The sequence below is a fragment of the Salvia miltiorrhiza genome, chromosome 7, assembly GCF_028751815.1.
Source record: "Salvia miltiorrhiza cultivar Shanhuang (shh) chromosome 7, IMPLAD_Smil_shh, whole genome shotgun sequence".
NCBI classification, from domain to species: Eukaryota; Viridiplantae; Streptophyta; class Magnoliopsida; order Lamiales; family Lamiaceae; genus Salvia; species Salvia miltiorrhiza.
In genome coordinates this window covers 44942182-44955384 of record NC_080393.1, presented here as the reverse complement: position 1 = coordinate 44955384, position 13203 = coordinate 44942182, and the positions used below count along the sequence as shown (strand labels likewise).

General features: G+C 37.2%; 2 protein-coding genes across 2 annotated transcripts; one reads left to right on the top strand and one right to left on the bottom strand.

The window, feature by feature from the left end:
- The first annotated feature begins 5939 nt into the window (after nucleotides 1-5939).
- On the top strand, nucleotides 5940-9434 carry LOC130994557 (ubiquitin carboxyl-terminal hydrolase 21-like). The gene is made up of 11 exons (XM_057919601.1): nucleotides 5940-6928; nucleotides 7001-7069; nucleotides 7160-7234; nucleotides 7337-7414; nucleotides 7520-7600; nucleotides 7692-7797; nucleotides 7931-8041; nucleotides 8188-8327; nucleotides 8411-8719; nucleotides 8809-8931; nucleotides 9014-9434. Exons 1-11 carry the CDS (start codon nucleotides 6095-6097, stop codon nucleotides 9281-9283), a joined length of 2196 nt encoding a protein of 731 aa, XP_057775584.1. The 5' UTR covers nucleotides 5940-6094; the 3' UTR covers nucleotides 9284-9434.
- A 106-nt stretch (nucleotides 9435-9540) lies between these two features.
- On the bottom strand, nucleotides 9541-11212 carry LOC130994558 (uncharacterized). Its single transcript, XM_057919602.1, has 4 exons — nucleotides 10945-11212; nucleotides 10528-10664; nucleotides 10353-10450; nucleotides 9541-9797 (listed from the first exon to the last, which is right to left on the bottom strand). Exons 1-4 carry the CDS (start codon nucleotides 11150-11152, stop codon nucleotides 9626-9628), a joined length of 615 nt encoding a protein of 204 aa, XP_057775585.1. The 5' UTR covers nucleotides 11153-11212; the 3' UTR covers nucleotides 9541-9625.
- Nucleotides 11213-13203: the final 1991 nt, after the last annotated feature.

Sequence of the window (13203 nt, the reverse complement as noted above, 5' to 3'; positions counted from 1 at the left end):
CACCCCTAGTCTATCCCAAAAGATTTCTCTGTCTTTGCTACTTTGAGGGGCATAAACATTGATTAAGCAACCATAAAAATTATCAACCTCCCACTTACCGTTCACGATAAGGGCGCCCGGGATATCCCACTGGCTGGACTTGGAGAAGAGAGCTGGATTCCATATGGACAAAATACCGCCAGATCTTCCCTCTGCTTGGCGGTATGCGAAATCGAATGGATCGGATCCCCAGATGCTTTTCAACTCCAAATCGCTGAAACCCTCCATCTTTGATTCCTGTATAAGACAAAGATCAATCTTCTGCTTCAGAATCATCTCCCTAACCTCTCTCTTCTTGATCTTGCTCCCAAGTCCTCTAATATTATACGAAACAATCTTCATTAAGAAACTGATTTTTGCGGCTCCTCCTTCTTCTCATTGGCATCCATTTCCGACAAGTGCCTTACAATCTCCGAATCTTCAAGGTGGCTCTGCAAGCCTATTTGTTTCCCAAATTCCCAGATCTTGCAACCTTCTGCAGGAAGGGAAGAAATTTCTTCCAACCTTGGTTCCTCCCTAACCTGACTTTCTCGAGTTCGGTCTTGTATACTCTCCACAGTGTCCACTTCTCCTGTCATTGAATCAGCTCTTTCCTGATCCTGCGTTCCTTGACAACTTTGAGGTTTGGGAATGTTTTTCTTGTTCTTGTGCTGTAAGAATCGATGGATCCCTAATTTGAGACAAGCCTCTGTACCTCTTTTTTTCTTATGTGCGAATTTGGATCCCCCCAAGGACTTGAGAAAGGGCCCTTCTTCACTCTTCTTACCCCCAACTTTTCCGGATTGGAGGACTGGCTTAGTTGGATTCGGCCCAAATTGGTTTTCGACTCCCAGCCCAAATTCAGTAGGCCTACAACTTCTTTCAGTCTGGTCAGCGTTCGTCCCGACCTCCCACACTCCATTGGGCCCGTCATTCGGATGATCTGGTACGCAAGGCAATGAAGATGGGCCTGGGCTTCTAATTTCGATCGGACCAGAGGGTGAAGTCATGGTTTTATTGAGAACAGAAGGGATAGTTTCTTGGACCACTGTACCAAATGATTGAATAGAACCTTCCTGCGTGATATCTTTTTCGGGATGTGTAAAAGAGGCCACACTTTTTGATGGATACGAGGAGACGTTTGGCTGTTGTATTGATTTCGAATCTGAACAGGTTCTTTCATGGGAAATCGTGCCCCCCCCGATTTGCGCCTTCGTCGGAGAACCTGGAACGTCTTCAACCTCCTCCTCCGACGCACTCACAGTCTCCGATTCCGAAAGCTCCCCATCGAACGCTGGTTTTCCTCCTTCAATTTGGTCGCCCACCTCCTCGATTCTGATTTTAAAATGAGCTCCATCAATTCTACATTCCAAAGTTCTATTCAGAGTCTCTAACCCGGTTGAGACTTGAATCCACGCAACGTCAAGACGATCTTTAGCTATTGTTTTCTCGTGAATTTTCAGCACCATGCCCAATCGCGCTCCTATGAGATTGAAGAATCGTGAGTTCCATGCTTGAACCGGTACTCCAAACCATTTGGTCCAAACCACCCTATTTGAGCAAACATCGACGTACGTCCACGGTCGTGTCCATTCAAACCAGAAGTTTGTCCATTCGTCGAGTTCCGATAAAATATCCTTGACTGGCGTTTGACAGACGCTTTGAATGAGGACCAAGTTGCCGCCCATGGTTGAGATTTTAAGCATCCCTGCGCATTCGCTGTTGATTTCATCTTGAAAATCTTCCCATAAAAAGTCCGCTTTCACAAATCCGGTGAACGAATTCCTCAGCCATTCCATCTCTTCTTCATCCGGTTGGAAACCAATAACTTCATCTGCTGGAAAAAAATCTTCTTTATGAGACCCCTTATCAAGTGCCGCCGCATAGGATTTTCCTTCTTCTCTAATATTCATTGGAACCTTCAACGCAACACTTTTCTTTCCAGTGATAACCTCGACCTCCTTCGTACCTTTGCCATTCTCTTCAAATCCTGGTCTTTCAAACCTTGGAAAATAAGCTCTTAGTTTGTAGCTCCCAATCCAGATATTATTCAGGCCTCTCAAAAGCGTTTCTCTGTCAGTGCCCTCTTTGAATCGGACGAAACCAAAGGGATTACCTTTGACATCTTTCTTCTTAGGACAAAAGATGTCGACTACGTTCCCGACCGTCCTGAAACTTCTTTCCAGAGTATCGATCCAAGTACCTTCCGGAAAGTTGTTGAAGAAGAAGGTGACGCCCTTCTCCGCTGTTCCAAAACGATTCCGATAACCAACTGTCTGGGGTTTGGGGAGAAACCTAGGGTTAGGGTTATTTGGGTGCCTCGCCGGATGTCTCTCGGGACGGGATGAACCTACCCCTCTTCTCCTTACCTCTCTCCACTCTCCACTCTCCATCTGAAAAACGGTCAACTCTTTGACTTGACTCTTCTACCGAGCATTTAATTTCTCTTAGTCGAAGTTACAACATTCTCGCTGCAGGAACTGTGATATATCCAATTCAAATAAATTAAATCCATATGTATACTATCATTCAAATAAATTAGATTATCGAATAATAGAAAAATATAATATTATTTAAAACAAATCAAAAAGAAAAATAAAAGTACATGAACATGTTGCCTGGAACATCCAAGTTGGTCCATTCGGTTATGTGATTCGAGTTTTGTCAAAATCAAACCAAATCAAATTTATGTTCGATTTTAAAAAAATGAAACATAACTGAAAAATTGAAAAAATCGAACCATATTTTAAAATTTCAATATTTTAGATCGGTTCGATTATTCGGTTTCGGATTTTTTTCTCACCCCTATACGTGACCCTGTAGTAGACAAGATATATTGATTTCATTAGAAGACCTTGACTAGTTGTTGAAGTAACACAATATACGAGGACATGCCTCACTCGTTTAAGAGTCTAAGCGCCCTTTTGCAAAAAAAAGAAGAAGCCTGAGTAGGGATAACAACATCGTCACACACCATTCGCGGACACAAGTCTTGGTAATTTTGAGATTTGGGGTCCAATTATCTATTTTTAAGCAGATTTGGCTTTTGTTTTTCTGTCTTTCTGCAAAATGTTTCTTCATCAGGTTTTCTAATATAATCTTGGTTTTATATTTAGAATACTTAGAGGGTGTTTGCAAAGCTTACAAGTTTTTAAAACAACTTGCTTATAAGCTCATTTGAAATATTTGTCAAAATAAGCTTATAAAGAGTTTGCTTATAAGCTGTAAAAGCTTATAAGCTCTCCAAAAAATAAATTTCTCTATGTCAACTTATTTTCTCATTATTTTATATACAACACTTATTTTACAAATATAACTCAATTATGAATTTTTATTTTCATCATATATAATTGTAATTTTTCTTTGTAATAAAGATTTTGTTTCTAACTAAAAATTCTCTCTTTAGCTTGTAAGCTCAATTATCCTAACACTTTGATAATTTATAAGCTTTTAGGAAACTATATCTTATAACCTCTTTAAAATAAGCTTAGCCAAACACCCTCTTCGTCTCATGTTATTTTTAGCTTATTTCTGGTCCAAAAGTACTAGTTATGCTTTGTCTTATCGTTTTCAAGTTATTTGCTCCCTCCTTGTAAACTTGGTTATATTGTTAGTATTATTGACCTCATTGAGAGATTAAACCTCCTCTTATCAACCCCCGCGATCTATTTCTACATTAAAATCTAAATTATATATTTTCATATAAATCTCTTCCTGCCCTATAGAAAATCTGCAGTTATCTCAAATTTTCAGGTTTATTGCCACTTAAATCTAGAATTTTCAGGTTTATTTCTATGTCGTATATATTTGTTTCCAAATTACTACTATGTTATTCCTATTACTCGATTGTGGTGGTTATGAAGAGCATGTGGATGGATTTTATTATAAGCTATTTGGATTTACCATTTTAAAAAATCACTAAGAAGTATATAAATTCAGATATGGGTTGTTTTTTCTTTGATTACAATTTACATGACAAGTTTGAACTACAATTCAATCGAGGGAAACCATATCATGGAGCTACAGTTGATTTGGGTGCTATAAAACAAGGAACAAATACACGCATGGCTTTGTTTGATAAATGAATGTTGTATGTGAACTAATTCCTTCTTGATATAATTGCTCTAAGATTAATACTATGCATATGTACTTTTGATGAAGTATAAATTCAAAGGTTCTTCTTAATATTTAATCTATTAATATATAATAGCAAATTATAATACACACGCCACCTTAATTCTACATCCTATGTGGCATTTCCCCATATTTTTATTCTCATTTTTCTAAATTTGTAATCACAATTATAAATAAAATAAAATGTAATATTTGCTAACATAGGCTACCACATCATTGTTGCTCACTATATTAATGGACAACTTATAGATTTTTTGTATGTGTACGCAGATATATAAAACTGACAAAATCTCTTACCATGGTCCATGTATAGCAAACGAGTCCTAAAGTATATAAAAGATATAATTATATAACTTGTAAGAAGATCATTATTTCCTTTTACTATATGTTAGTGTAATATATCATTGTTCAAATCGAACTATAATTTTATCCGTGTATCCTATTTTACGATTATCTACACAAAAAATTGAATTATAAAATAAATGTAGTTACCATTCTATATTTGGAGGTAACTAGTACTACCGTCAACAAAATCTTAGACCCTAATTAAATGTTTTAACTATGAATCTCACACTTGCGACAATACTTTGAAGTATTATATTCATTCATGCATTAAAATCTTAAAACTGAACGTTAATATCGTTATTTGCTTACTATTTATTAGGGATGTCAATCGGGCCAGCCCACCGGGTTTTCGGGCTAGCCCTATATCGGGTTCCGGGTTTGTCGGGTGCAGGCTAATCGGGTTGGAGATTTTTTCGGGTTGTAAATCTTCAACCCTAACCCTAAACATTCGGGTTTCGGGCTAGCCCATCGGGCTAATCAGGTTAAAGGCGTAAAAATAAAATTATCATTTGTATTTTATTATTCCTAATGATATAATGTATAATGTACAAAATATACATAGATATTAAAGATATAAATTATATAGCAAAACATGAAATGCAAAAATATAAGATATTCAAGATTACATAAACAAAATTATATTAAAATGAGATAGTAAAATTTAACATGTATCAATGCACTAGAATCAATCTGGATTATTACTGAATAATTAGTGGATTTGCCATGCACGTCTCATTGACAGAAAAAAAAAAAAATTGGTATCACTTTAAAATGAGATACTAATAGTTAATTTCTAACTAATGAGATACTAATAATCAATTTCTACAAAAAATCCGTAATTAATTTCACTTTTTTTTAACGAGATTGCACACACACACACACACACACACACACACATATATATATATTCTAACTAATTAATTTCACTTTTTTAATGAGGCTACATATATATATTTAAGCAAATACCATAGATCTAAACATAGCAGAAGTTGTAACTGTTAGCATCAGTCACAATTCCGTCAGCCCACCGGGTTTTCGGGCTAGCCCTATCGGGTTTCGGGTTAGTTGGGTACGGGCTAATCGGGCTGGAGGTTTTTTCGGGTTGCGATTTTTCAACCCTAACCCTCTAATTTTGTCGGGATATTCAGGTTGGCCCACGGGTTCCGGGCTGCATTGACATCCGTACTATTTATACATAACTACATTGGTATGAATACTATTTACATAAAACGAATCTCAACAACTTTAAAATAATTAAAATAGACTATTGAGTTTTTTTTTTTGAAGCAATAGAATCAATAATTAACTAAAAATATTCCAATTTGACACGTAGGAAAAGGGAATCGAGGGTCCTCTCTCTAACTTCAAAACGGAATAATAACCGAAATCCCGATCCAAACTTTTTCCCTCGCTTTTCAAATTCTCAACGGAATATTGTTTCTTCATTTTCTCACTCCTAAAACCCCCATTTCCCCACACCAATCTCTACAAAACCCAAATCCATTTTCTGGAATTCGAAATTCGCTAATACTTTTCCACACAAAGCAGTTACCAATTCTTGAGCTTTCAATCTTCGATTTCTTTTCACCGCGCTTCGATGGATTCCAACAAGACGGGTGAAGCGGAGCACGCAGGCTCTCCGAAATCACCTAAAACCGATGAAGCCGAGCGCGCAGGCTCTGAAAAATCACCTAACCCGGCGGCAACTTCGACTGATGAAGCGGAGCGCGCGGCCTCTGAATCACCTAAAGCGGCGGCTATTTCGACCAACGAAGCGGAGCGCGCAGGCTCTGAAAAATCATCTAAAGTGGCCGCAACTTCGACCGATGAAGCGGAGAGCGCCGGATCTGAGAAATCGCCTAAACCGGCGGCAACTTCTACTGATGAAGCGGAGCTCGCCGGATCTAAGAAATCACCTAATCAGGCGGCAACTTCGACTGGTGAAGCGGAGCGCGCAGCCTCTGAATCACCTAAAGCAGCGGCTATTTCGACCAATGAAGCGGAGCGCGCAGGCTCTGAAAAATCATCTAAAGTGGCCGCAACTTCGACCGATGAAGCGGAGAGCGCCGGATCTGAGAAATCGCCTAAACCGGCGGCAACTTCGACTGATGAAGCGGAGCTCGCCGGATCTAAGAAATCACCTAATCAGGCGGCAACTTCGACTGGTGAAGCGGAGCGCGCAGGCTCTGGGAAATCACCAAAAGCAGCGGCTACTTCGACTGATGAAGCGGCGCGCGGACCTCCCGAGCTCACACAGGCTCAGAAGGAATTGTGCGCCTCGATTGCCGACTTCCCGTGGGGAAATATTTTCGCTCCGTTTCCTTATACTCAACCCAAAGAATCGCATTTTGTCAAGGGCCTTTATGTCTCGTCTAGTGAGGAGGATGACGGCAACGGCGACGGCGACGGCGACGTCGATCTTAGTGCCTATGTAAGCCGCTTAATCTTGTTTCTTGATCGCTGATAACTTGATTTAATGTGCGTTTAATTTTTTCTTGACCAGGCAAATTTGAAAGTATGTGAAACCGGGCCAACAACTCCGACTGAGGAAGAGCAAGAGGCGCTCGATCAAGTGATAAGCCATTAATCTGGTTTCTTGATTACTGATACTTGATTTGGTGGTTGATAAATTAATTATGTGTGAAATTTATTTCCCTGCCAGGAATCTGTGGTAGCTGCACTCAGCAAGCCTCCCCCTCTGCTCCAGAATATGCAGATTGATGGGTTCGATAGTACAGTAACCTACTAACCCTAATCCTTGATTAGTGTTATCCTTAATATAGAGTTTATTTGGTTTTGTGAGATTAATGGTGATGCATGACATTGACTTGCCTGCCAGAATTATGAGGATTTTGATCCATACGATGTTTCACCTCCTCCGAGTCAAACGTATCGAACACAAGATTTTGATATAACAGTAAGCAAATTGATCTTGTTTCTTGAGTAATATTAACCCGAATATGGTGTTTATTTGGTTATATATAAGATTGATACTTGTGCATGACATTGATTTTCCTGCCAGACTTTTTTGAGGGAAGAAGATGCATTCAGGCCTCCACCTGAGATTCCTACGCAGCAGCCAAGGATGGATTATGCTTTAATAGTAAGCCATTGATCTGGTCTCTTGAGTGATATTATATATGTATGTGTATTATGGTTTACTAGAGATAAATAAGTGTGTGTATTATTGGCAGGGAGGAGGGCTGTCGAATATAAACAATACATGCTTCATTAATGCGATTCTGCAATGCTTGGTGCATACGGTGCCATTCTTGGAGGGCATTCGTTCAAAGTGCTCTTGTAAGTATGTTTAATGCTAATGTGGGTTCATAGTGTGTGAATTTGTTATTGTGAACTGATTTTGGTATAATTTCTTGAGTGGGAGAGTTATTTGGCGCAATCTCTTTTTGAAGTTTTTTTATATCAACTGCAGGTGATGACCAGACACTCTTCTGTCCGTGGTGTTGCCTCCAAGATCTATTTCTATTACTAACTACGGGATTGCCATATGTTGCGCCTAACACCCTAGTCTCGAATATGCACCGTATCACCTTTTTAATGTCTACTTAGATATATGTAGATCTTCAATCAATGACACTCGAGCTCAAGCTTGAACTCGGGTGTCATTTGCAGCTTACTCTACACATTTCGTTGATTATTTGCTCTATGATTCTTTGACTCGACTGCTAGACTTTTCAGAACATTTCCAAAAAGGTCTACAGGCTGATGCTCATGAATTCCTTTCCAAGGCGCGGAGTGTACTAATGGAGTGTCATGCGGATGGGACTGCACTCATCAGACGAGTGTTTGGTGGCCGTCTTTTCAACAAGGCATGATTTCTTATCCTATTTTGTTTGTGACTTGCAATGTTTTCCATTATAGTTTTCCATTATAGTTTCTTTATTACTTGCAGTACACATGTCGTGCATGTCGTAATTTTACTGGGCAGCCAGAGGATATGTTAGACCTGCAATTACCTATAACGAAGGATGCTTACAGTCTCCTGAATGCTCTCCGAGAATACACAGAGAATGAAGTAAGTGATTATCGTTGTGAAAAGTGTGGGACGAGTGGTGAAAAAACCGTGCACAATATTCAGCTGGATCAGCTTCCGCATATTCTTACATTTCAACTGAAGAGGTTTGACGGAGTGCAGAAAATCATACGTGAATTGCCATTTCCGTTGGAGATGGACTTGGTTACATTCACTGTTACACAAGACGTGAGTTTTCTTTTAGCTTATTGATTCCAAAGAAGAAGCAGGATTTTCTTTTTGTTGTGTCCCAATGCCTCTTTCTGCTGGTTTTGCAGGTGAAGTGTGAGTACCATCTCTATGCTATTGTAGTGCACATGGGGCAGACAACGATCTCAGGTCACTACTATAGCTTCATTCGTGTATCTGCCACTGATTGGTACGAATTTAATGATGAGATGGTAATACACTGAAAACTCTTTTATATTACTCTGTTTTGTAAATTCATCTATATTTGATAGCTGACCACTTGTACTTGTGCAGATTAAACGGGTAGATGAAGAGCATGTTCTCACCCAGGAGGCGTATATTCTTTTCTATGCCAAGGAGGGAACTCCGTGGTTTTCAGAGGCCATGCAAGCTCACAAGGCATCTACTTCATCACAACCACCAGGGGATAATGTTCCTTTGATTCCTAGTGAAGGCGACGACACTGCTATGACATTCTTTCCTGAATATACGGACTGGCAGCCGAGTGGTCGAAGAGGAGCTGGTAAAGGTCCGATTTCGGGTTGGCCAAAAAAAGGTGGATAAGCCACTGATGGAGTTCCTCTCTCTCAAGTAGAGCAATTACTTGTGTTCAGTTCATAGCTAATGTTGAATATTAACTCTTGATGCAATACCGAATATACTTTTAGGCAAATTCTTTGCACAAGCTATGAGGAAAATAAATGCAGTATGATATATTGTTCTGCTTTTTTGGAAGTACTACTCCTGCTCAAAAATGGATGTTGTTGATATAAGTGAATCTTTAGGGTGCATTCATCTCTTTGAACAGAAAAGGTGGAGACTATAGAAAAAAAATCATGTTTTATTATCCCTGATTTTTGGTATGATAAGAGAATGCAGTGTTATTGGAAATGAAACATATAGCATTTATATATTATTGGGAGTGAGTTGTGATTTAGAAATGGAAGGCGCAGGAGAAGACGATGAGTCATCGCATTGAACTTTTTTGATTAGTTGCGCTTTGCCATTGTCGTTCACCACCAGCATGTTGCATGGGATCTTCTTCGCGTAGTACTCTATATGCTTCTTATCATGGTGCCTGCAGATATATAATTAAACACCACCAACTGAGTTGAGCTGTTTACTGATCAATGCTCAATGCTACTACCTAATTACGGGCTAACTCGTTATTACTAATTCAGGGAATATTTAAGTTAACTTTTTGTATTTTATAGATACTAGCATAGAGTGTGTGCATTGCATATGATCCATAAACTTCACATTAATCAATTATTACAAGTGTTTAATGCGTATGTTTGGAAGGGGATCTTCTTCATTTTCTAAATAATTAAGATCATTTTTCTTCTCTAAAAAAAATAAAAAAATAAAAACAATATAATTTACTTTATAAAAAAAATACATGATATTTAATTATTTTTATATCAGCTGATATTTAAATGTAAATATGTACATAAAAAAAACTCGTTTAGCTTCAAACATATTTGAATAAACTAGCTAGCTCAATTAGACAATATATAAATCATTAAAATTAAATTATTTACTATTTGCACTATCTTTTGGTTAACTCTGACTCAAGAGTAGTACTTATTTTTAATTTGAAGTTATGGTAAAAATAAATTGGTGATGTACGTACCTATCAAAAACTACTAGAGTAGCATGTAGAGTGGTGATCTGTTCAATCACCAGCAGTTGCAGCGGATGCCCCGTTTCTGTTCTGATTTCCGGCACCACCTGCAAAGTGCAAATTAAATTAAGCTACTCTTATTTATTTATTTAAAAACCTAATTAATTTGATTAAACGTACGTACCCCATATTTTCGACACAGATCGAGAAGTCGTTGAAGTTTGTTATACTTGACATCAATCTTGACCTCATTTTTTTCTAGTAAGGGAATAAGATCCTCTAGGTCCATGCCCCACATGTCCGACCAAGTCTTGGTAGACACTGCATGCCAATGCACACAAAAATTTCAATTACCCTTTATTTTAGAACATCATTCCACATTTTTTCCTTACAAATATCTTCTTTTTTTTTTTATAAAAAAAAAACCACCCTTAGTTTATCTACAATGGTCAGGCCCTTTCTCCACTACATACAAATCATCGCCACCCATTTTATTAATTAAAAGTAGGGAGTACATTCTACCTAACATGATAAATATCTTACTCCGTATATGATTGTTAAAGATAAACATATATATATATAAGGGCGTAAAGAAACTTACAAGGTATATTGAGGTAGGGTGTGATGCCGAGGATGTTTATCCTCGAAGAATTATCGAAGGTGAAGCTCTTGAGCACCCACTCGAGTATCTCCATGGAGAACTCTTTGAGCGCGTCCATCACTATGAGCACGCGTTTCGGAACCTCCATCGATGCATCCAACGTCACATTTTCTGCAAATTGTGTTCTCATAGGAAAGCAGTTATGCATGTTTGATGATGTTGAGAGAGACCAAGGGAGGAAGAACTTTCATGCATGCTTTTGAAGACGTTATATAATATAATGATGAATGAAAGGAATGTTTCGGATTGTGGGAAACGAGTCATTCAAAATCATGGTGTATATCGAAATCATTTGCATAGACTATGTCATTCGAGAAAATGCAGCACAATGCCAAGGGACTCACTTGGTTTTCTAAGAAGAGAAAGAAGGAAATATATGGCATCTTTTATTTGTCTTGCCAACCGACTTATTAAAATATTCTTCGTTTTAAATCTTCTCTAGCAAAATAATGTATAATCTCTTCCTTAGGTTTTTTCACATGCATATTTCTTTGACGAAATAAAATATCTAGACTTAATATCCTCTAGTACGTACATTTGTCTTTTATGTAAATATGCAGCGAATAAATTAAACACCATCTCGAAGGGTGCCTCTATTATAGAGGGCCCTTCACGTAGAGTTGAAATGTAGAGTTTTTGAATTTCCATCTCCAACAATCAACTCTATATTTCCCTTTACAATGGAGTATTCTATTTTTATGCTTTTATTTTATCAATTTAATTATTAAATATCATATATATTTATAAATAATTATATTTATATTCGATCATATTTAATTATTTTAAAATTTAAATATAAATTAATTTAAATATTTTTGATAAAAATTAATTAATAAAGTGCTATACTTAAATATTGTAGAACGATTATTTCTTTCAACAACATAAAAACTGACATTACATAATACTCTTATAATTAAATAACAACTCTAGAGTTTATTAATATTATTAGTTTAATGTTATTGTATTTTTATGTTGTTGTAATTTTATGCTATTGTCTTTTTATAATGTAATTTGTATTTTTATATTTTTATGTTGTAATTTTATGTTCTTGTGTTTTTATAATGTAATTTATATTATTGTATTTTAAAATTTTATAAAACATCTTTTAAATTTTATATATATCATATTATTTTTAAAATATACATAATACACAAATTAATTAAATTAAATCTAACATAAGCACTATGCATGTGTATATATATACACGTTACCTTTTCATAAATTAATATTAAAATAAAATATTAATTTATGAAAATATATATAATGCTATACATATCCACATGAAACGTGGAGGAATATTAAGCTAATATCATCAAGCCTATGAAAATTAGGCATGATTCATCAAAGCTATGAAGAAATAAAATAATATTAATGGGAAAAGGTGCAAATTGGCCCCCGAAGTAGTAGCTCCTATAGCGTATAACCCCTCTTATTCACTGTGTGTGCAACTAAACCCCTGAACTCCGAGAAAATGGTGCAAATTCCCCCCTCTGACCTAACGCCGTTAAGTGTCCGTTAACGTTTGGGTTTAATTGCACCCTCTACTTCAGGGGTGGATCTGCACCTTAAATTTTATTTTTATTTTAATTTCAGCAACCCACCTCCGGCATCAACTTAACCGACCCCGTACTCATCGGTTCCAACTTACACTTTGTCAGCTCGCACGCGCTCAATCTCTTGATCGTCGACTGATTACCGCCGACATGCAGCAGCATCACCAACTCCAGATGTGGACCTGGATCGAATCCTGCTTGGTCCAAATCCATATCCGTATTTTTTTACTTAGGTCAGGATCCGGTCCAAATCCATTAGGTTCAAAAAAATGAGATTCATGTCCAGATCCATTAGATTCACAGGGTCTTGAGTCCTGACCCGGATCCATTCTTTTTTCTCTTTTAAAATAAATTTACAAATATTAAATTAACCAAAAATAAAATTATACTCCCTCCCTCTGTCCGCCAAGATTATGGCTCTTTGCTTCGCCACGGGATTTAATAAAATTGGTGATGATTTTGATGTAGTGGAGAAAGGGTCCCACCACTTTATGAGATGAGTGGTTGAGATTGAATTTTGAGTGGTTTTTTTTGTAAATAAAGAATGCTAGTAAGGATAAAATATTAAAGAGGATGGTGGGACCATTGCCATAAAAGGAAAGTGACATAATCTTGGCGGACGCCCGATATAGTAATTGTGACATAA